We start from the raw sequence: 25553 nt of genomic DNA on the forward strand, positions 1-25553 counted from the left end.
TTAACAATAATATCAACTGAAACAATAACGTTAAGGAAATTTGGTTACCTAATTTATTACTGTAATTCCAAGACTTCAAAATATCAAGATTCAGGAATTATTAAAGAACTAAACTTTTAGCATTTGTCTTAGAAGATTTACTTTATTTAATACAATAATTCTAAGACTTGCAAGCGATGCCTAAAGCCACAAAACATGTTTTCTCACACTTTAATTTTATTTATTCATTTATTTAGCAATAGTAACAATTTAAACAATACGATTTGGAAAATTTTAATACAATAATTCCAAGTCTTGAAAATATTCTAATTCACGAATTATTTAAGTACTGGAACAATATCGTTTGTCTTGGAAAATTTGTTTACCTAAACTAATATAATAATTCCAAGCGATGCCTAAAGAGAAATCGCATGGTTCAATTTATGTTGAAAACTTGATAAACGTTTAATTCAATTAAAGTGAAATTAAGATTCACATCTTTAACGCAGCTGAAAAAAAAACATTTTAACGAATATTACACCAAAACTTGCAAATTTCATTAACAAAAAATAAAGTGTGGAGGGAAATGTTGAAAAATCATTTTGATATCCTTGCCAGTTACCTGTATATTACGATTGTAACGTGTTCAACTTTTTGTGCGCAAAGCTTCCGTTTTTTGTTTCAACCTGAAAAAGAATACTTGGTTCGTTGGTAGAAAACAGTTGAACTTCAATTCTGTGTGTGTTTTTTTTTATTGTATGTTATGTTTATACATGAGTGTGCTGTATATATATCTGTGTTTTTGCATACTTGTGCCAGCTCTGTCTCTAGACACGTATACTTAAAAAAATGTATGGAAAAAAATAAAATAAAGAATGATGCTGTAAAATTGTTTGTGTGCTGACAATATGGTCAGATATGTAAATAATATTTCTGTGTGTGTGTGTGCGTGTTGCTTGTTCACGCTGAAATTCAGAAATTGCAGCAAGTTTTTCAACTCGCTCACACTTGCAGGCAGGACGTGTAATATGTTAAAATAACTTTAATTACCAGCTACGTGATGGAAACAAGTTACGAAAAAAATTCAAAGCAAAAGCCAACAATTTATGTTGCCATGTTACTGACTTAAATTAAAGAGCTGAACCCGAAACCAGGTTGTTGAATCATTTCATTTCTATGTGTAATTACACATACTGCTCTCTGGAATAGATTAAAAAGGTTTTACATTTTAGAAACTTCTCCCTCTATAAACGTGATTGCAACTCGGACTTTTATTAAGCTGCCCATTTACTCTGGAAATTTCAAGTTGTCAAACTTCAAATTTCAGTTTTCCAGTTTTCCAGTTCTATGTTGGCAGTTAATAATAAACTAGAAACATAGTTAGTCCACAGCTTCAAATGCAGTGCACCACATTCAATGCACCAAGTTAAATGCGTAGAGCTTTAAACTTGTATTGCGAAAGAGACAGTGAATGATGGCACATGGATCAATAGTGTTGAATTATTGGGCACTCTCTTCGCTTCGCTCCACTCCGCATCGCTGTGTTTCGTTGTTTGTTTGTGTTGTTGATTTCGATGTTGTTGTTGCTGTTGCTGCTGCTGTTGTGGTTGAAGTTGTAGTTAATGTTAAAGTTGCTAGCTGCTTGTGCTTTGTTGTGTATGGCATCAAAGTGGCAGCTTTAAGGTGCTTACACCGCTCAGTTGGCAGTTTTTATAGTCAAAAGGCAACACGCCAAGTTGCTTAAACAGCAACAACAGCAGCAACAACAACAACAATAACAGCCATTTGTTGCCACATGTTGTAACTGTTGCCGCATTAAATGTGCACCCCCAGCTGTGGTTCATGTTGCCGTTGCCACTCTTGTTGTAGTTGTTACTACCGCTGTTGTTGCTGTTGCTGTAGTTGTTGTTGCTGCTGCAGTTGCGCCAGGCGAATTTCACTTTTATGTTGGCGGATCTACGGCACTTTTATACTGTTGCAACCGACAGTTTTTCCCCTTTCGCCTCCTCGCCTCGCCTCGCCTCGCCCAATCCTTTGCCCCAGCTGCAGCCACCATTAGTTCACTGGGCACCACCAGCAGAGATTTCACTTCATTTTATGTTGTCAGACTTCCGAGTGCGCCGTTCTTGTTATAAAAAAGCCAAATTCATTTTGCACATATAACTTTTATACGCACACAAATGCATTGTGGACTACATATATAATACATATATGTGTGGCATATATATGTATGTATATATGTGTGTGTGTAATGTTTATGTTCCCTGCTGCTCTGGCTCTTGACATCTTTGGTTAATTTTGCAGCCGCAACTCTAAAATGCCAGCAGTCGCACTTTTTGTGTCACAGCGCATATTATTTATTGACTGCATTTATGCTTATAATTAAATTTACACTGTTCATAATCTAATACAACATATTTGAATAAAATTTCCATCCATTTTTTCTACTTTTGCAGCTCTAACAAAATGATCACCTAGGGCAAAGTATAAATGCTAACAAATCAACAATATTGAATTCAAAAAAACAAAAAGATTGGAAAAACAAGAAAGAAATTAACTCAGTAACAAATTGGCTTGAAAAATAAACACGAAATATAATTCAATTTGAAGGCCAATGGGCGAATGATAGAACAAAACTAAAGCTGGAAACTAAAACTGAAACTAAAACCAAAACGTAAACAAAACCAAAAACCAAATCAAACAAACCAAACTATACCAAAAAAAGAGTAACGTAAACCACCGCAAAACAATTGCTTTAAAAACACAAAAAAAATACAGAAACAACACTAAGAACAACCAAATTACAACAATAACATTCACAAAATGACGCTGCGCATATCGGCCAAATCGAGAAATCATCTTGGACTCATTATTTACGGCTTTGTGTTGCTGCTAACAACATCAATGCCATCCATCGAGGCGGGACGCATTTTCGGTAAGTTTCAAGTGCCAAGTTCCAAGTTCCAAGTTTCTGTTTTCCCGGAAATCGTTAAGTGAAAGTGAATCTATGAGCAGCAGCAGCAGTAGAAGCAGTTGATGAGGCTTGACTCGTCGCTGCTGCTGTTGCTTCTTCGGTCCAGTTAGCTAATTTTCCATCCAATGGCGGGACTAATTAATGCGCACAGTTTGTAGCTAATGGAATTTTTAATGCAATGAAGACGCAATGTGGACACGTTTCACAAATTGCAAAACAAAAGCCAAAAAGCTTTAAAAGAGCTCACAAAATTGACATGCCTTTAGTTGTTTCATTGTTGTTCTTGCTCTACCCTGTACTTAAATAAATTGGTCGAGCTTATTAAATGTGCAAGATTATCGCAAGCAAAAGGTCAATTCAATTTTATTATTATTGAAAGCTTCTTGTTGATTTCGAGTTGATCTTATCAGCGCAGGGTATTTTAGCAGTTGGGCATTCCCTGCCGATTCTCGGTGACATTGACGTTGACGTTACTTATCTTTTATTGGTTTTGCAGCAGATCGCTGCTGCTGATGCTTTTGGTGTGGCGGGTACACGTTATTTTCGTATTAATTAGAATTACAAAAGGCTCTGCTTTTACATGCTTCTTGACGTCATTTGCGTTAATGAGGTTCCCTAATTCAAAAACACGCACACACACACACATCCACACACGGTGGTGTAGCTACCTAACAACAATGAACGTGCGAACGTTGTGTCAAAGTCAATTGTTGTGTGTGAGTTTTGTAAAAAATAATTAAAAATAATTACATTTCTTGGAAAAAGGTTACCAAATGTAGCAAGTCAGCTGTGGCCTAATTAAGCATAAAATTAATAAATGAACAAACAGTTTTGGTCATGTGGTTATAATTTACATGTAATTATGTCACACACTCATACATATAACTAGTTTCAAACGAAAAATTCAAGTCAAACGGGTTGTGTAAATACCGTTTAAAGGCCAACAGCAACAACAAACGAGCTGAGAGCTAATTGCAATTTTATCTGGCTGGCCGCACTTGAAAAAAAGGGTGCTAGATTTTGAATAGGCACGGACAGCCATCGAGCTACCTCTCTCTCTCTCTCTCTCTCTCTCTCTCATTTATGGCAATGGCCACAAACAAAACAAAATAAAACACTGCAACTACAACTATAACCGGTGCAGCGCAACCGTCGACTTTTGTTGACACACATTTTGTTGCGGCCTGCCCCAAAAAAGTATGCTGCGAAAATGTTCACGCAAATGAGAGAATTTGCGCGCCATCAGTGAAAGAGGAAAATACAAACCGTTCTTGATACGACCGTTTGTATGTAAATGCTAACGAAAAAAACAAAAACCAAAACACAGAAATAGACACACATAGGCACACTTAATGCCATGTTGAATTGGTGTGTGTGTGTGTGTATGTATTGGTATTAGGCTGGCAGTTTGCTAGCTCTTTTTTGTTCGAGCAATTTAAATGCCGCTGTGAAGGCAACCAGCAGCAGGCAACCACAGTCGCCGCAACAGCCGCACCAACAATAGCAAAGCAATAAAACTGCAGCCAGGCGAATATTCACTCACACACACACACACATACAGAGAGAGATACACACACACATACACACTTGTATATTCTCACACATGGTGAAGTGAAAGCGTAAAGTTTACGCGCTTGTTTGCTATAATTTCGATTGTTTTTCCTGCAACGCAGCAGCCGTCGCCCAGCCACGCCTATTGACAGGCAAACAGTATCCCCCGCTGCCGCCCCGCCCCCCGCCATCAGCAACTTCCTTTGGCTGCTCGTTTGCAACGACAGCAGCGCGACAATTTCGCTGCAATTTTCGTTTTATTGATGTGCGACCAGCTCAGCTGTTCAGTTGTTCTTGTCGTTGTCGTTGTTGTGGCGCACAACTTTCCCAGCACTTACAACAATAAACACAACAACAACAAAAACAAACGAACAACAACAAACTATAAAATATGCCCCATAAGTAGCACGCTTTTGCATTTGAGATTCGTTTTCCTTTTTGTTGCTGCGCAGTTTTGTGTTTCGGTTAAGTGCGAGCAAATTTATGAAAAACTTTTCCAAATGTTGTGCAATTGAAGTTGTTGCGCCAAACAACAAAAGACAGCCAAAAGAAATAAAGCGAAATACCGGAAATGACACTTAATGCCACGCCCACATTTAAGCGCCTTAACTTAAGTGTTGCGTAATGGAAGCATATGTAAATTTGGCAAAAGAAAAACGAATCGAGACAAGTTTCAAACATTATCGAACTCAAACTCAATGATATCACATTTCTCATTCACTTTTTTGTTTATCTTTCAAAATATTTGGCCTCCTTTGCCATTTGTCCTCTCTCTCTCTCTCTCCCACTTTGTGTTCCAAAATGGCAAATATTTGTTAAGCTATTCGATCTCTGTCAATTTGTGTTAAGTCAGCAAAAGAAAAAGCTAAAACAATGTCGCAGGCGACGCTATCATCATGCCAACCACCAATTCAGGCAACGAACAAAAGTTTACTTAGCCGCTTTTCGGCCATCAGATTGTAGTATTTTTATAGTGTCAACAAATGGCACGTGTGGCACATGAAGAATCACTTTCCTCCTCACATCACACCACATTTTCATGGCCCTGGCAACATAATTGGCTTTTTTTTCGGCCAGCTCCATTACGCGTAAATTAGTAAGTCGAACGATTAATGCCCTTCAGGCAGAGTGTGTGGGCAAGAGAACACAAGTCAAAGCTGCTTAGAAATATATGTATATATTCTTCGATTTTGTTATACCCTTTATGTAATGAAAAGAGTAAAGTCTTCATGCAGCGTATTTCATAGTCGAGTAAAGTTTTTTCTCCTGAAACTCTTATTTGCTTTTGCCTTGTTGTTTTTGGAGCAATAAACAATTTTGTAGTCTGCTTAAGACACACTTTATATTCAGCTCATTACATTAAAGCCAAACAATTGGCGACATCCTCAAAGCAACAACAACACCAACAACAGCGACAAGAACAACAACTACTTGGGCAACTACAACAAAACAGAGCAAAGCTTTCATTTCAATAAGGCAATGTCCTTGGCCGGAAGAACACAGTCTGGCGTAATTTCTTTATTAGATTCATTGCGCCCTCAAGCAAATTTTCACTTGGCATTCGCATTGCCCCATTTCAACATTGCCATTGCCATGGCCACTGGCGGCTGTCAAAGAAGCTAAAAACAATTACATAAATTAGCTTTGACTTTTGCGAAAGGAATCGTTGTGTCAATAAGTCACAACTTAAACTATTTTCAGCGGGATATTGCGCAATTGAAAAAGGTTATTTCTAAAATAAGAATTTCTTAAGTTGAGTGAGAATTTATTGAGTTATAAATATACCAGAAATAATCAAATACAATTTCCAATCTTTCGATGTAAGTCATCAATTAAAAAACCAATTTCAACAGGCATATTATTTAATGTTTCGATTCTAAATTAAATTGTTAGTTACAACATTTCCTACATAATCACAATCAAATGTCAATTTTATCAAAAATCTTTTGTAACTAGAATTTTGTAGCCAGGGAATTGATATTTTATTATTTAATTATTCTATGCTGATGCAAGTGAACTTTTTGGAATATTTTGCTGCAGCAAAATGAAATAAATTGAAATGCCAAAATCAGTTGGTCCGAAATAATTCGTGAGACAATATAAGCAAATACTTGATGCTGTGAGTTATTGTTTTTTCATCTTGTAACTGACTCTGGCTGGCATATCAAACAAATTTGATTGTAAAATTTGTTGGTTATTAAATTGTGAAAACCCTTTGACAGCACATTGAATGAAAGCAAAAGTATTGTTTTAGGATTTGATGCATAGATTTAAAATGCATACATATGCATACATATAACATCTGGATAATATAATAGAAAATAATTCGCATGTTTAACGCATCAGCTAACCTGAATTTTTGGTCAATCGATTTGCTTGGCATTCAGAACATTCAGAGCACACATTTCGCTGTGAAAAATGCCAATTACTCCCATGGGAAATCTTGTTTGGTAAACTGCACTTTATGCAATAGATAAATACGTATGCAAATTCGCATTGTTGTAGTTATTTTTGTTATATATTTTGATTTTATTGAAGCAAATAAATTGTTATTGCATGTGGCCCATTAGGCTGTTTAATTGAATCTAGTGTTTGCTCGCTGCACTCTATTTATATAAAACAACAATTGATTAGAAACTTATTACCATAAATATTGATAATTTATACAGTAGCCCAATGGGAATGATTAGATGACTCGCAAAATGACAACTAATTAATACAAATTTCAATTTTTATTTCATTATTGAAATTTAATGACTGAATTGCGGTCTGAATATGTTCGAGAATAAATATAATGTTATAGTAAGTAAGAAATTCTTATTAAAGCTCTCACTGGATTGGCTTAAAGCGTAATCAGAAATGCAAACTATGTGGCGAATGCGAAGCAGGAGCATCACAAAGGTCTCACCTGGTTCATTATCCTTGCTGCCTGGCGAGTGCTGGCCTATTATAATCCCAGCTAAGCCGCTGCGATTATTGTCTACAAAATTCATGTATTTCATTATTAGGCAGCGTTACAGCCAGGACAACGGCTCAACGTTTCCGGCTCTCAGCCTCATCCTTGTTAGAAATGTCTGCTGTCCAACCTCACTGACTGGCTGCTGCTGCTGTTGCTGCTCATCGTCGCTTGTTCATTTGCTGTCATAATTTAATTTTTACCACCGGCCATGGCGACTCACACAGAGGGACACAGTTAGACAGACAGACAGACAGACGGAGAGACAGACAGATAGCACATCCTGTCGAGCTTGCGCTGCTTGCCTGCGGCCTGGCTGACTGAGTTTTTGTCCATTTCGCAACGGCATGCAAAGCGCCTGCCATGCAAACGTGGTTTGCACGAAAAAACAACAACAAACACAAAAAAAGAATGGAAAAAGCCAACGTGATTTCAAATGGACAGGCCTCAAAAATCCCAATGTGGTTGCTGCTGTGGCTCATTAATCCGTGCAGTTGAACGCTCGGACAGCAGCGACAACGACGACGATGACGATGATGACCCACAACCTTTTGCTGCTTTGTTTTGCTTCTGCTTCGCTCCGATCAGAGCCACACATAAATCAGCTGCCTCTGGGCACTTTATCATCGTCATCGTCATCGTCGTCATCGCCATAGCCAACGTCCTCATCCGCATCATCATTATCATCTTCTTGCTCAGCTGCCAACTGGGACACCAAATTAGTCGCTCCTCTCTCTCTCTTTATATATTCTCTTGCTCTCACAATTTTTGTCGCTCAATTTGCTACGCAAATTATAAACACCAAATGGAAACTGTAATAAAAACGAAGAAGTAGCAGCATCTGCATAAAAACGAAACTTCAACTACAACAGCATGAAGCATTTTTGTCCAAAAATTGAAATGCCTCAAGCTGCTTTCAACGCCAACGTCAACGCTGAAAGTCAATAATGAAAATTTCAACAGGCCATGGCTTTAAACGGCCTACCAAAAAAAACCAAAAACACCAGAAATAGGAGGAAAGAAAACCCCGAGCAGCAACAACATCAAGAGTAATTCGGTCTGAGGCAGCACCAAGCGCCAAACGCAGCGGGGGCAGCAACTAAATGTAATAAAATTCGCATAAAAACATTTCACAGGCTTTAGACCCGCCACAGTTGCTAAACTTGTGCCGTCCGCCCGGAGCCGCTGCCACTGAAAGAGAGGGAGCGCCTTGAAGAGAAAGAGAGAGAGAGAGATCATGTGACAGCAGGAGAAATTAAAGCAAGCTGCTTAAAAGTTGTGCAACTTCCGGACGAGAGGCCGCATCCGAGTTGGTGGCAGGCAACAGCTCTCGGCTCTCGACTCTCAGCTGCTGCAGTTGACAGTGGCACCACAGTGGAGACTCTCGCGACTGGACCGTGGACTGTTTGTTGACTAATTTGTCAGTTGCAGCTTGTTTGGAAATTTGTTTAGTTAAATTAAGAGCAGTTTGCATGATTTTCATTAGACAATCACTGCTTTGCCAAAAAAAAGGGGGGAACACAAACTGTGCTCAAGCGATTTCATGGGATTTTGCGCTAGTTTTGCCCATTGTGCTACCAATTTCGGTGACTATGTCAATGCCGCCTGCAGTTGGCAATACGCCCAAGTTGGTTTTTCCGGGGAGTTCCGTGATGTTGCGCCTATCACAACCAATTTACTAACGAAGCAGATAAATCCAATTTCTGGCCAGCAAGAGCAGCAGCAGCAGCAGCTTTGGCTCAGAGACTGGCTCAGACTCTCGCTATAATAACAACAACAATAACAATGAAAGTGGCAAGTTAAGACGACGAAGACTAAGAAGAAGAGGGAGCAAAAAAATGTCGCAGGAATTGTCGTGTTTTTGTTGCCAGAGACAGAGACAATTTCCGCTTCCGCTCGACTGAGCGGGCATCTCAAAAATTACTAACTTCTGACCCCTCCACACCCGAGGGTTACGTTTAGTTTATTAGGCTTATCAGTGTGGCGAGAACAGACACCGAGTTTATTAGACTGTTTAACCATTTATGTTACTTTTCGTAACTTTTTGCTGGGTGTTGAAACAGGAAATAACCTGCTGCAAAGTGAAAGAGAAATGCACGTGAGTTCTCACTTTCTCTAGCTCTCAACTTGGTCCATTGCATTTGACACGTCTTGCAAACTGCTTTTTTGCTTGTCTCTCAGCTTAATGAAACCACAGAGTCGGGACAGCAAAGGAGATTTTAAAGATGTTTATAAGACATTTATGGGACGGCTTTCATTCTGCTCGACATACATATATTCAAATTTAAGTGAGTTTTAATGCAAACTGTAAATAACTAAGAAACAATGCGAAAGACTTTATGTGTATACAAAAGCAGAAGAAGTATGTATGTAAGTAAATGCATGCAGCACATGTGCTAAGCCTGCATTATTGTTGGCTTTGGCCTGTACAAGTATCCTTTGAAATACGCATTTATTTATGCTACCCAAGAATGAGCAAAAGTTTTAAATTAAATTTTATGTACGGGCAGTCGAGCAGTCGAGGAGCAGTCCAAGGCAATGTAAATAGAAATGTAAGCTTTGACCCAAATACCCAAGCAGAAGCGAGCACAAAATGCACAAGATGCCATGCAGCAGCTTTCTCTTTCTATTTCTCTCTGTCGTCGTCTCTCAGTGTGCGTGCGTGTATGTGTATGTGTGTGTATTTTTCTTATTGTCTTTGCCATCTTGCACATCTTGGGTGTGCTGTCAGTCTCAGTTAGGTGAGGCCAACAACAGTGGTTAGGCATGCTTTTCCAGCTTTCTGACAATGGCACAGCAAACATGGCGCCAATTAAGCCACTGTCGAAGTCCTTGAGTGCTTTCCAGTGTGGCCAGGTTTGCTTTCATTTCATCATTCTTCTTTCGTTCGTTCGTTTGTTCGTTCGCTTTCGCTTTTGCTCTTCCCATTTTTTAAAGCATACTTTTGTGCGCTCATAAAATTCGATTATGCATCGCTTTCACTCAATGTACGCGGCGTGTGAATATAATAAGATTTTTATAATTTAATCAAGCAGAATGCTGACGCCCTCTCACTTCCTTTATATACATATACACTATATGTATCTCTCTCAGTTTGCTCTTGATCTGTGTCCATTTCGTGAGTCGTTGTGCGTGGCAATAAAAATAAGTACAACAATAAAACAAGAGCTGGCAAACGCGCATCCGCATGTCGAGATTAACACACGACGGCAAAGGCAACAGCAACGCAGGTTTTACGAGCCACGCATTTGTCATACACTTTTCAGGCCATAAAACGACTCTTGAAGGGTTTTTTGCCAGCCACCCTCTCTCTGTCTCTCTCTCTCTCTCTCTCTGGGCATTTAGCCGCATCTATAACTTAATATGTGGAGCGTCAATCGAACGATTGACCTTGTTTTAAAGGCTTTAAAGCAATGTTTATGACTTTAGTTATGGCACTCGCAATCAAGAGACTGGCTTATAGGCTGGCTTACCTTGTAGTTTGTCAATTTATCAATTTATTGGCTGATACAATTACCACCAGCATCATGTGAAAAGACCAATGTGTTCGTCTGTTAATTACTAGTAACACACACACATACACACACAATGAACGTGATCAATCAATTTGTTGGGCAAGTACACAAGAGCACATATACATATATAGTATACATAAGTAGTCGATGGCTCTCTGTCTCTGTAAATGGGTCACAGTATCTTGACATTCATGTACAATATGCCTGATTTATGGGTTGTGTGTGAGTGTGTGTGGTGCACATCATGTAGACAGCTCTAATGAATAATTTGATCAATTTAATAGGCTGCACACACACATAACATATATGTATATAGTATGTATCTTATATGAATATTGATTTTCAGCTCTTGAATTTGACTTTAAATTTTGTCACTGCTTATTCTATCATATGATCATAGCCTTTGGCAACAAATGTTTATCTCTGTAGGCCATGAATATTTTACGAGTGCTTCCAAAATTGTGCTCGACAACGGCAACAGTAAAATCAAAAGCAACAATTGTGTAAATAAATGCAATACACTTTGAATAAACAGGCTTACATACATTTAAATAAATGCACGACTGATTTTCGTATTCATGTAAGTTTCTGTCAGTGTGTTTGAGTGTGTGTGTATGTGTGTGTATTGGTTGTCAACCACTTGTTATGCCTGGCATGTGAATATGTATGCATGTGTGTGTGTGTATTTCGAAACAATTTATATCCGATTTTAATATTGAATCTCTCGAGCGTAAATCGAAATCCCTTGGAAAAGCAAAATCTTTAGGGGGGGAGGCAGCTAAGTTTCCAGGCAACTCCACTCCCACACAGGAAGTGGAACGTCCAATTAAAGCTTGTCAGACAATTCTCTGTGTGTGTGCATAAAATACCCAATAAACTTGCACGAAATTGAGCTGTTGTTAATTTAAAAATGCAAAACCCATTATTTGCAGAGAGTGAGCATATAGAATATTCACTCCCTAATCAATAAGCAGTCGAAATCGTTGCCAGGCGCCGTATTTCCTGTCAAATTGAACTAATTAGGTTGGACCCATCTCGCTACATAGCACAGAACAAAGCAGCGACTACACTTAAGTCATGTGTGTGTAAGGAGTGTATTTTAGGGGGGGAGGCGTGAACTAAAGTCAAAGAGTAGAGGGAACGTGAGCTCAGTAATTGGAGAAAACGGCGGCAAATGTAATCAGGACTTTTGATGATAGCATTTTCCGAGGGGAAGGCCAGCAAGTCATGCGTATGCCACACACACACACACACATATACTTAGTAAAGATGAAGAGATAGAGGAGTGATACAGCTATAACAACAACAACAAGGAAAGTAACAACATGACTCTGAAGCACAAACAAAAAATACATAAATCAAATTGCTGGAAATTGGTAACCAAGCAGAGATAAACTCACATTATTATGCCGCCTCTTTGGTTAAGGCTTTGCTTGGCAACGCAATGGCCTTCTGCCTTGCTACATAAGGAAAACGTGTTACGCTCCTTATCATCCATCAATCAATTGATATGGGACCCGAGCTATTCGCAATATTAATAGCTCTTGGCACCCCAGCGCAAGATAATGCGAAGCCAACCAACTGATTTGCAAGTTTTATATCCTGGCCAAAACTTTGTCCAATAATTTATCGAGCGTCGAACGTCGCAGAAAACTGAAAACTTATTGTTAACTGGGTCAACCTCGATTGGGATGAAAATTCAATTTAGATGCAAAGCAATTGGTGCGTAGAACACCGCGACTTGCTGGCCACATTTGAGGTTCTTAATTAGTGAAATAATTGATTGCCACACACACATACACACACGGGTTTATTGTCCAATTAATGCTCGCGTGTGTGTGTGTGTGTGTGGGCTGCAATTGATTGAACTGAAGTCAAATCCCACAAGAGCAAATGGCTAAAATGGGGCTTCGCTGCTCTGCAGACAATTGGATGGGCCTGGCTCTGTTCTAAGTAGGTAATAACTGGCAGAGCTTTAGAGAGGCGAATGCTTTGTTCAAAGGGATGTACCGAGTCAGCATTCAAGTCTTATGTTAACTGCTTCAAATTTCCATAAATTTATGCCGATGCCGATGAAAAGGCTGCAAAGAGTGCTCTAGAGAGCGAGAGAGTGTCTTGGATATTGTTGGCCAAGTTGAAGAACCAAAACAGAGCAACAACAAAAGCGACCGCAGTAAATTATGCAAATGCAAAAGGCAAGCCAATTTAGCGCACAATTTGCACGTTGACCGCAACATTTGCTGGTTCACCAGCCTGTCGTCGGCATCGTCGTCGTCGTCGTCATCGTCGCCCAATGACCACCACCCACTTCCTGAGTCACAGTTGGCGGCCAGCGATGACCAGGCGTTGAGAGAGTGAACCAAGTTAAAGACGAAGAGGAGGTGGGGAGTGGGAAGCGGGGGTTCAAACAGCTGGTGGCCCGCAGTAAATGTATACCGCATGATTTGTATCACAAATAGGCCACAAATGGACGAGTTGCTGCCCGAAACACACACACACACACACACACACATGGTCGAGTGTTAGTCAATGCAAACATTTATTGCTAATTGCTGAAAGGACATTTGCATAAACTTAACAAAACCCCAAAACTCTCATATACGAGCCAAGCAAGCAAATAAACGACAAAATGACCAGACTTACACACCTACAACAACAACAACGGACAGCAACTACAGTTTAGTAGCAAATAAACGTCTTGGCTACTGCACAGTTCATTCTGGCCTTTAGACTGTGGTCAAATCAAAGTTGGCCATTGGGCGTTGCTGTCCCAATTTGCATGCCAGTCGACCAGTTAACAAACAATGCGGCACAATGTGGCTGCAACAGGAACAGCAACAGCAACAAAAAGCATAAACATAAATCAATTTGCGTTACCTGACAATTTGTGAGGCAACGAGTAGCTATAGCAGGTCGTTCAATTAACAATTTATAATTGATTTCAGTGCACGATACGGAGTTTACAGACATGCCATGAAAAACAGCAACAGCAACAACAACGTCTGGCAAATTGATTAACACTCACACACTTCCCTCTCTTTTTTGTAGAGTGTTTTGTAGTCGATTGGTGTGAAATGTCATTCGTAGTTTGCGGCTGCACACAAGTGCAACTAATTAGTGTGCAACACTTGTGCATTTCATTAGCTCTCAAGCACACGTCGTATCACACGCGGCGTATGCGTGATGCGTTCAGTAAAGCAACATTTTAGTATGCCAGTGATGCTTTGGCCCCATTTAAGCAGTTGCAAATGTAACAACATTCCAAGGACAGACAGACAGAGAGAGAGAGAGAGAGAGAGAACCAAGGCTGTTAAACATTTTGCGTGTCAATTCATTTGCTCGAACGCATAAATTGACCAAATTAATGCGAATACTTTGCACGCGCTGTCAATGCCTTTGAATTGATCACAGACCTCTTTTCCCCACCCTCTGGCTCAGTTAAAGATGGCCAAGCGAATGAAAATGAAGATGAAGTTGAAGGCGTTCTCTGTCTGTTGTCTGTGTGTAGGCCTTTCTGCTTTTGACTTTTGCGAACAAAACAAAAAAAAAATGAAGAGAACTGGGAAGAACGACAACGATTTGTTGAATTGCCCTCATCAAAGCAACAGCAGGCGCAGGCATGCACATGGCCATGCCTTTGATTACTCTTTCACTCTCTCCTACACTCTTTCACTCTCTCCCTCTTTCCCATTCTCTGTATAGTTCTCTGATTGTGAATTCCATGACGTCTTTTGCTGTCCTCTATTTTGCTTTGAATCCTGTTAAAATCATGCTGCGTTCTTAATTTGCATTGTCTTTCGACCTATAGCTTTCTTCTTTCTACTTTTTTTGTTGTGCGTATTCTTTTCGAACAGCATCCTTTTGATTGCTCTGCAGTTGTCAACACTTAAAAGCGAATTCAATACACAGTCATCGCACACCACACCAATAGCCATAAAAAGCAACTCGAACTGCAAGTGCGTGGGCGTGGCATTCAGTTTTATTGATAAAACTTTTCGAGCGCAAATGTTCGAGGAACTTTTACCTGTTTTCAAAAGCTACAAAAGCATTACATTGCAGTGCCAATTGCTGTGGCTCAACCACGAACAAACGCAGGGCAAAAATGATGGCAACGGATTTCTGGTGCCAAAGCCAGTGCCAAAAAAAAAAAAAGAAAAACTGAAACCAAATAGACATACCAAAAGTCAGCACGGAAATAACACTGAGGCAGACTGAGCAACCAGCCAGAGAGACAGACAGACAGACAGAGAGGCGAGCAAACTGCTAAACTTGCTGACTTTTTGCATCCAAAGCAAAGCATCTTCCATTCTGGTCTATATAAAGCAGCGGAAATTGTGCTGCATTGGCGCCAAGAGACATAAGAATTGAAGTTAACTTTTGTGCTGGGCGTCGAGCAACGAAATTAAAGTCCGTTTATAAAGTCATTGTCCTGTCCATGTTGCTGCACAGTTTGTTGCGGTCCAACCAAATTTTCTCTCTCGATTTTCTTGCTCGATGCTTCAGCTTTTTTTTCTTCGTATTTAAATGGTGCATTCGGAGTGAATGCGAGTGGCATTTAGCAAACAAAACGTGGCCAAAAACCCAACGGCAAGTGGGTGAAAATGAGCCAACCAGCGACAGCCGCCGCCGCTGCCGCAGTCGCAGTCCAAGGACGATGACGATGACAATGACGACGACAACGAAAGCTGTGTCTACAATTTTTGCAATTACAAGACGGCAGGCAGGCAGTCAGGGCTTCATTGTTATAGCTATAATGAAAATTGTACTGCAGTCATCTTTTGGCTTAGCTTGGGCATTTTATATTAATTAATGTTAAGCATACGAACCGTTGGGCGTTGGGCGAACGTTGGCAAATTTGCATATGACATTGCAATTTGATTGATTAAAAATGTAATTGCTAGTCTGCGAGATTTTAAAGTTCTCGAATTTGGTTCAATGCACAACTAAGTTCCACAATTAAATCCAGCAAACTAATAAAACCCAGAGTGCCTGCCACAATGTCGTCAAGTGGCTTTAAATGATTTGTGACGCTGGGGACAACGGCACTTGAATCCTTGCAACATCTCTCTCTCCCTCTCTTTCTCTTTTTCAACTTGCACAAGTAGTCGAAACATTTGTTTACTTCTTGTGCCAACTTCAATGTCAGTCTGCAGTTGCCCGAGATGATGGAGGTGGAAGAGGAGAGTCAGATTGTATAGCTGCAGAGGGGCAGCCAATCAGTTGACTTTGCACTCTCCCTCTTCCTCACTCAGTCTCCCACTTGACAACTTGCAGGCAACAGCCAAAACGATGACAGACACAAATTCAGAGCTGCAATATTTTTCACTTTTCGTTCGTTTCATTTTCTGTTGCTGTTTTTGTACTTTTTCTTTTGCTTTTTTTTGTGTCATTTTGGCATTTCATTTTGATAAATTGCCCGCCAAGCTTTAAGGCATGCTTCCTTTGGGCGTGTCGCTCAATTTGAGGACATTAAATAACGCGACTCCACTAACCCATAACTTTGCTTTCGCGCTTCTGGTTTCGGGTTTCAGGATTCAGCAACCTCATTTCTGTGTGTCAAGCGAACAATTTAATTTGCCATTTAAATTTTAGTTATTCACATCTCGATTATTTTATTGCTGTTTATGCAAAATAATCATTAGTTTTGCTTAATTAAGCGTCACTCTCCCCGTAATGACAATAATTTCAACCTATTTTGCGAGCATGTCAATTGCAGTTCTAGTTGCAATTCCAATTGCAGTCGACAGTCGGCAGTTGGCAGTTGGCAATAAGCAATAGGCAACACCTCAAATTGAATTGGAATTGCATCAAATGTGCATAAATTATGCAGATGAAGCAATTAGCAGGATGTATTCAGTTTTTGCCACCACGTGCAAAATTCCATATACCAATTTAACATTGTCACCTGACAGTTTCGCCCCAAAATTTACATACACAATTTTCTCTATGCTCATTTGTAAAATTCACAAATTAATTGCCATCACACTCACTCACACATTCCCATAATCTGGCACAAGGACACTCGGGGCCCCCGAGTCGGGGGCTTCATTCAAATTAGAATAACTCGAATGGAATTCTAATTTTCAAGTGCCTAACGAGTGCCAATGACCAAAGCAACCGCAGTTCGATAGTTAATCGATTGATAATAAAACAAAATGGTAAAGCATCTCTCCATCTCTCTCAATTGATATATGGATTCTAATTTAGATATTTCTTCGTTCATTCAGTAAGCATTAGCATTCAAATTACCAAAAATTGCGTAAACATTTTAAGCCGATTGACGCACACCTTGAAAACGTAATTTCCTGAGAATCGAAATTAATGCCATGACTTCCATTGAACGTATTAAAAATGAATAAAAACAGAGGCATATTTATTTATAAAATGTAGCAGGAGGAGAAGAGATTTTGCAATTGCTCAGTCGGTTACATAATTCCCCAAGAGTAACACGTTTGCTGTGTCTTCTTTTTATGTTAATAAAATGACAAAAATATACGAACTTATATACGCACATAAATACATAAGTAAGTGAAATGAAATGAATTTCCATGGCGTATGCAAATGTCGTTACATGGGCGCGAATAATACAATTTCGATGGCATTCATAAAAACAATTTTAATAATTGAAGCAAAAACATCCAGCGAGCCGTACACAAATTTACATAACAACAAAAACCAAGCCAGCGAGTAGCTTAACATTTAAATACAACAAAAAAAAGCAACAGAGAAATGAAATTCTCTTTTTCTGCACTTATTTTATTTTTCGAGTCAATTCTTTTTACTTTTTTTGCGCCCGAAAATTGTGTTTGCAGCTTTTGTGATTCATGAACAAAAAAAAAACCTTTTACCACCTGCCGCCGTGTAGCACTTGAAATTTGTGCAGCAACGTGCAACGAGCATCGACACGGCGCAAAAGTTTGCAGACGACTATCGAATGGGATTAGAAGTCCGATTCCGACGCCGCCGCCGCCGCCGGGGCGAATGACGCTAACTGCAGCTCATTGGCGTTTATGGCCGCTTAGCCGTAATTTTTATTATTTAACAGAGCGGCCACGGTACACTTGAAAAATCAACAATTAAAAGCGTAGACTGTGCCCGCGGGCGTGCTGCAAAACAAATTGGGGTCAGCAAAAGGACTTCGAAGTTGAAACAGAAACAGCAGCTGAGGCAGAGAATGCAGAAAAAGAGAAACCCCAAACAACTGCTAAAAGAAAATTGGCTGCTGCTGCTACAGGCAACCGCAAATGAAGGCACCACACTCGTTAGGAGGCAAGAAGAGAGGAGAGGGGAAGAGAAAAGGGAGCAAAAGGGGTCGAAATGGAACCGGATGTGAATCTGGCACTTGGCCGTGGCGTACAGCCAGACTCTTGTTTTCGCTGGGGCCATAAAAGCAACACAAAATTGTGCTAATTAACCCTAAAAGCATGTCTATGTGTATAAGTGTGTGTGTGTGATTTTCCACAATTTTTCTCCATTTCCCTGCCATGTTTTCTCGCTCTATAAGTGCACGTTTAAAAATTATTATGCACATTATTGTTGTTCATTGTTTTTATAACCCAATTATTACAAACAGCAGCCTTTCCTCTGTTTCGCTGTTTAGATAAATGCCTAGGCTCAGAGTGTGTTGAAATCTCTGTTCGTGTTTTGCGGCCGCTGAATGCAGAAATAGTTTTATTATGCGGCCATCAAGTGGCAATATCACGCATGCGACCCGTCGACCTATTCTCCAAAAAAATAAATATGAGTAATTAGTTGTTAAAGGCAAACAACATATTTAGCATGTTATTATTGTCATCATCATTATTATTGTCATTGTTATTACAACTACGACTGCTGCCGCTGACTAGCTGACTGTCGATTGCGCTGTTCGCCGTTCGCTGTTCGCTGTTTGTTGGTTGCCATGCACCGCAAAAATTAAACGCAAACATTTGTTAACAACTTGGCATGTGTGTGCGTGTGTGTTTTTGTTGGTAGCAAGCACAAACAACAAATAAAAGCAAACAACAAATAACACATAACAGATATGGCAAATGTTTTGCCTTGCGGAAGTGACAAACCCACAAAGCAAACAACAAGCAAAGCCAACGCAAACGTCAAACGCCAAACGAACGAAAGGTCGTCCTGCCAATAACTACTAACCACATAACGCACTTTTCGATGATCCAATTGATGGCTAGCAACGCCAAGACAAAACTTTACTAAACATATTATTAGTTAGCACAGCGAAAGAAAGAAACTCAAGACAATATGTGAATAGTAGAAGTTATGGTGCTTGCTTAAAGCAGAAATATGCTCACACTGCAAATGATTATCGAAAAACCATTAGGCACATGGGTTACACATAAAAGGACGATAGGAAAAGAACGAAGAAGGGAAGTTTTGTGGATGGATGGGGGTCGGAATGTTAAGATTAACGGGCAAAAAGGAGTCATCCTGCTGTCGGCGGCAAATGTCAGCAAGCAAATTTAAATTTAAGCGACAGTCGCTAATGTGAGCGGTTGCCAAGCACAATAACAAACGAGGCAGGCAAACTGGCAGGCAGGACAGACAGGGCAGACAGACAGGACAGCAGAGACAGGAAGACAGGTGTATAGATACGAGTGTACCCTCAAAAAACATGCTCGCACCGGATGTGCGTGTTTTGGGCTGCTGCCTGGCTGCATGCCTAATGCCACAAAGTCATTTGGCGGCTTACGCTGCGACTTAGATGTGGCCCAACAGCAACCAAACAAAAAAAAAAAGGCAACCTAAAGGTAAAACATGCGCAAACAACGAAAAGGAAAAGCACCGTAACAAGGCAGATCATTTATATCATGCGTGTGTGGTGGTGTGTGTGTGTAGGCGTGCACAACGCTGCGTATGAGTAACATGTCTTTCCACTACCAACCAACAGCACACAGTTGCCACTGTTGCTCTGGGTAATGGTGTTTGGCTAGCTATAGCTACTTCAGCTATCGTTCTTGTTATTGTCGTTGTTGTTGTCATTGTCATTGTTGTTGTTTCCTGTCGTTGATGTTGTTGTTGGTGTTGTTGCTGTTGCTGCGTGCGCTGTTGTCATTAGAGTTACTTCGTTTAACGCCTTTTGCTTCAGCACTTTCGCCCAGTCGAGTGTAACAACTTTGCGCCAAATAATGTTACATCGAACCAACCAGCAAACGTTGTAAAGTATTTATGGTGCGCACTTTTATTGGAGTCAAAGTTAACTAACAGTATCTCAAACATTGTGTTTATGTGCTTTTCTGCCAGCAGCTCTTTAATAGACACATTGCCAACGCCAACGTCTTCAACCTTGCTTCGCACTCACTCTAGCTAGGCTGGCTGACTGTCTGGTGCTTTGAGACGATGATATATTAATTGGTTTTTTATTTATGATGCCAAGCCACTTGCCACAAGGACATTGACTGCCTTTTCGGTTGGTATTTGTTCCTCTTTGCAAAATTGCTCCGACTCCTTTTTTTCGCACTTTCGTATAATTGATTTTCACCAACGCAAATAGTGACTAGTTCAATAAACTCTTGTTGACGTCTCTGAGCCAAGGTTTAGGATCAAATTAGGCATTGACCCACAAGGATTCACAATAGTTATTACGAGAGAAAGAGAGAGAGAGAGAGAGCGAGAGAATGTTGTGTTATGTGGAGATTCGTGCTGTGGCTATGACAATTTATTAGTAGCTGTAATGAGCAGAGTTTATTGAGGTCCCGTGTGTTTATGATTTAAATTTACATGCACACGAGTGCACACACACACAGGCAAACTCCCACGCACACATATGGAGCTAGCAATATGCAATTGCTGTCTATGGGGTAATGCAAACACTTGTCATCATTAAAATAACTGCAGATACTGCAACAGATGTTGTTGCTGTGCGGAGCTAAACAATAAATAAAGGCAATTTGCAGCTGCAATTATTATGAAAGCTGATAACAACCAGTTAGCCAGTCAACTACCCACAAACTGTCCGTGTATGTATGTGTGTGTATGTGTGTGGAGATGATGCTTTTGGGTTCATAACATTTTGTCGAAATATTTACACATTGATGGCCGCAGTCTGGTTGCCCACTTTGCGGTGTAGCTGAATAAATGTTTAAACTACATTATAACTAAATCCCCCCAGTTATGTGTTCTGCACTGAAATATGAATTTAAGCAATGTAGAAGCATTCGAACATTCGATAGAATTGAAAGGATTCCATGTTTGAGAGTCGAGTAATTTGAGATGTTTCTGATCGTGTATTCAATAAATATTTGTACATTGTGATTATACCATAAATTATTTTAACAAGCATGCGAATAGATAAATTACAGCAATATTTTGCAGAAACTTAGACTTGCTTAAATTTAAGTTAATCATCGCCCACATGTGCACACCCCCCCGAAGAAGAAGAAGAACAACAACAACTGTGATGAAATTAGACTAATGAAAACAAATGCATATCGAAATTAATCAAATAATGTCGCCTTTATTTATAGACAACATTCAGCAGCAGAAGTGGCAAATGAGCTGAGTCATTACAGTCATTACTCGTTAGAGATGTTGCAAAACTGGGGTGTGGGTGTGGCATATGGGGGCGTGGCCAGTGCGCCCACTTCGCTTAGACTAAAACAGCAACGAGAATTGCAAATTCATTGTGAAACAGAGCTTAAATCGAAACCAAGAAGACCCCAGCTATTGTCATTATTTGATCTGCACGCAAGCGTTAACACACACACACAAACAGAAACACACACACATATGCGAAGCAAACAGACAGGAAGACAGAACAGAAGCAGATGACGCCACGATGAAATGGATAGAAACTATTCCAGCTGCTGCTTTTGTTGAATCTGAGACTGCGACTGCGACTCTGTCTGGTTGAGTTCGAGTACAGCTCATAAGCAAATAATCATGATGCATTTTAATTAGTAAACCGAGCGCTTAATAGTTAATTTTATGTGGCAAAGCGATACAGAGAAAAGAGCGAAGAGCGCAGAGCGCAGAAGAAGAAGAAGTTGAAGAAGGCAGAGCAAAAGCTGATGAGCAGACGACAGCAATTTGCATTAGCAGACATTTAAGTTTTGCCAGCTTGTAATTAAAATAATAAACACGCACAAAATGCATTAGAAAATTTAGCTGAGATCTGCGCAAAGAGAATGCAGAGTAGCGAGACTTGTGGTGTTGCTCCTTCTGCTCTTGAGTGGTTGCGGCAATTGTCACACACACACACACACTACATACATACATACATATATGTATTTGTGTGTTACACACATTTACAAGTCAAGCTCTTACATGCGAAAGCGCCTGGCAAGCTAGACAATGGACCACGTTGCGTATACGCAACGCTTGACATTTGTTTGTTCAGCCAAAGCGCCATGTTTCATGCTCGCCATGTGTGTGTGTGTGTGTGTGTGTGTGTGTGGATATATGTGTGTGTTTAAGCTATGGCTATATATGTAAGCGTGTGTGTGTGTGTGTGTTTGTGGGGCAAACGTGTGCTATTTGTGTTGGCTGTTTCACTTAGTGCGTTACTGACTTCAGGCCTCAGGTGAGTCTTGTGGGTAGCCGTTACGTTACGCAAAAGGGGCAAAGGCCGTCGCCCCATTGTTATTGTTGTTGTTCTCTTTGTTGTTGTTGTTGCTTTTGTTGCTGGCATGCGCTACGCACTTGACCCGCAACAGAAGCCCGAGCTCAAGTAACTGGGCCAAGAGCTGCAAATGTGAAAATCAGGCATAAGATGTCCTTTACTTCCTCACTTCTCAGCACTCAGCACTCGGTGACAATGCTGCTTGCCTCTCTACAACTGGCAACACAAATCAACAAAACAAATTAGATTTGATACGAGTCGAGCCGAGTGGAGCTGGCTAATAGTCAGGTGATAGACATACATATTCAGTTAGCGTAGATATATATATGTTTGTTATTGTGGAGCACTCAATGCTTATTAACGAACATTTCTATTCAAATGAGCTGAGGTATCTTTAGAGCACAGTTTGCTGTCCGAAGAAGGTAAAGGCAGCAACAATAACAACAACAACAACAACAACGACTAAGTACAAACAATTTATGTTGGCCACAATCAACATTTAAACGCTTGCAACTAAGTACTTGGCAGTATTTTGATGGCCGGCTTGGCACAATGAGACACTCTTGCCTTTCCGCCACTCACACACTCGAAAACTGTTGGCTAAACACTGTAACAGCAGCAGCAGCAAAAAATTACAAATGACAACAATGGGTTAGGTTGCGATGGGTTGGGTTGAGTTGGGTTGGGTTGAGTTGCGTTTGCTGTGCGGTTCTGAGGTTGACTGAGTGCCTGCCCGACTGCATTACAGATCTAGACGTCAACTGTGTCAGTCTGTTGTTGCTTGTTGCAGTTGTTATTGTTATTGTTGTCATTGCTGCTGTTGCCTCTGCTGATGCTGCTGCTGCTGTTGTTGAGTGCGCCTGTCGACGCTTGAGTGTATCAAAGCCAACGCTACATCAGCTGCATACTTTCAGCGCTGCAACTGTCTCGCTCTGCATGTGTATGCGGGAGTCTATCTCTGTGTGTATGTGTGTGTGCACTTAAGTGTCATGGTGTCAGTGAGCGACTGACCCACTTTGCGATAAGCACCACGTCACCAACAACAACAACAATAGCAACAACAGCAACAGCAGCCCAGCAGCTTCCATGCCATTGGCAATAACAATGCACTGTGGAATAAATTCCACTATATAGAAATTAAAATACTTTTTGCATAATTTAAAATGTACTCTTTCAATATTTTTATAAATCTACACAAATCCATACCAAAAACAATATAAATTATATTCTGAATGCCTAAAAATATTGCAATTAATACAAATGTTTTCCACACTGTTTAATATTAGAGTGAACAACTTTTTACTAGGTTTAGCTTATATAAAAAGTTTAATATTTCAAGCAAGCTTGCGTGTTTAAAAAAAATACACCTCTTGTTGCTCTTTATGCTTAGCAGACACCAGTCGAAAAGTGATGCAAGTTCATGCAAGTTCAGCGCTGTTTTTTCTCTATTTATAACGTTGCATACTTTTGGGCGCTGCTGTTTAAAACGATTTTCAATTAATTTGCATTGTTATTGGCTTATTGGAAATATTGAAATATTCAATGGCAAGAAGCAAACATTTCCACTTTCGGCTTTGTCAATTTGTTAGCGCTAATTTAATGTTGATTATCTCACACATACAGCATCCTCCCCACACAGACACACACACACACACACACTTGCAGAAAGACAGATAGATTATGTTACTTTGCCTGCGTTCCACTTTAGCATTCGCTATCTCACTCTCGCTGCTGTAGACTTTCGGTTTCAGTCTCGTTTCGTTTTGTAAGCAATTTGCCGTTGACAATTAAATGAAAGTAAGATAAATTGTCGCGTTTGTTTACAGTTCAACTTGTCGTTCGTTCGTTTTTGTGTTCAATTCAAAGGCACATTTCGTCTGTGGGCGGGGCCAATCTATAGTGGCAGCTCACTCGCTCTCTCTCTCTCTTTGTCTCTCGCTCTTCGCTTGCCACATTGTAGTATCGCCTCTAATTTATTAGATGTGTTCTGCTTGCCGCAAGTATTTCTGCGAGATAAATACCCAAATGTCATGTCATTTGTTGTAGGCTCTGCAAAGGCATGCGATGCTTCTTTATGGGCGTGGCAGCATTGACAAACCACGCATACTTGGCTCAACTTGTAGATTAATGAGCATAAATGCTAGAAATGTTACAACTTGCCAATGAAATTAAATAATTTGAAAATGAAAAAAAAAACAGCACAGTGAATAAAGTGCAGTTAACGCCTGGTGGCAACATGACAGCTGTGCAACACTTGATCGCAAAAGGAGACGAGTAAATAAAATCCAAAAGGGTTGATAGAACACATTCGTTTGAATCGGCGGCTAAGTCGTTTTCTGTGTACATGAGTAACCAAGTGCCGTGGGGCAAGTGCGCGTGTTGTTGCCACAGGTGCAGCACTCCCGTGTTTTTGCTGCAACTGCTGCTGCTGCGTATTTGTGACGCAATTAAAGCGCCGCTGGTGTCGTCGTCATCAACTTTGGCTGAGTGGTCAAATGGACTTGGAATGTGGATGTGGATGTAAATGGGAATGTAGAAACCTGCTTCGTTTTCTACTTCAGTGAAATGTAAATTTGATTATCCCAGAAACAAATATTTGTGCAGCCACGTTGTTGACCCAGTCCCTCTCTCCAGTTCCAGTTGTCTCCTCGCTTCAGCACATGCAGCACAAAGTTGGGGTCTCAACTGTCACAGAAAATGGCCGCTTGGCAGTTTAGTGGGCGGAGGGAGAGGGGGATGAAATGAGAAGGAGGGATGGGTCGCGTATTTTGTCGTTGACATATTTATCTAGACGTTTGTTGTTCACATTGCTGTCGTTGTTGGCCCATCGTCGTCGACGTCGTTGTTGTTTACCAAATACGTATTTCTAGACTCGATTTGACGCCTCTACATTGCCCCTGTCTCCGCTGATATCCGCTGGCAGCTTGACTTTTGTTTAGCCAGGCAATGATTAATTAAAACATGAACGCTTTATTGTTGCCTGCTATTGCTATTGTTGTTGTTGATGTTGTTGGT

At 40.3% G+C, this 25553-nt stretch overlaps 2 protein-coding genes across 5 annotated transcripts in view; one reads left to right on the forward strand and one right to left on the reverse strand.

Moving 5' to 3' along the window:
- The window catches only part of LOC132787507 (uncharacterized protein C2orf42 homolog), a 139686-nt gene that overhangs the window by 27427 nt on the left and 86706 nt on the right, over positions 1-25553 (reverse strand). The gene's annotated exons all lie outside the window — the stretch shown is intronic.
- LOC132787506 (tyrosine-protein phosphatase 99A) overlaps positions 1-25553 on the forward strand; it is a 110310-nt gene that overhangs the window by 4176 nt on the left and 80581 nt on the right. For all 4 annotated transcript variants that reach the window (XM_060794578.1, XM_060794579.1, XM_060794575.1 and 1 more), the window contains exon 2: positions 2436-2914. In XM_060794578.1, the coding sequence (XP_060650561.1) occupies positions 2803-2914 (112 nt within the window). In that variant the 5' untranslated portion in view covers positions 2436-2802. The remainder of the gene's footprint in view (positions 1-2435; positions 2915-25553) is intronic.

This window comes from Drosophila nasuta, chromosome 2R, assembly GCF_023558535.2.
Source record: "Drosophila nasuta strain 15112-1781.00 chromosome 2R, ASM2355853v1, whole genome shotgun sequence".
Classification (NCBI taxonomy): Eukaryota; Metazoa; Arthropoda; class Insecta; order Diptera; family Drosophilidae; genus Drosophila; species Drosophila nasuta.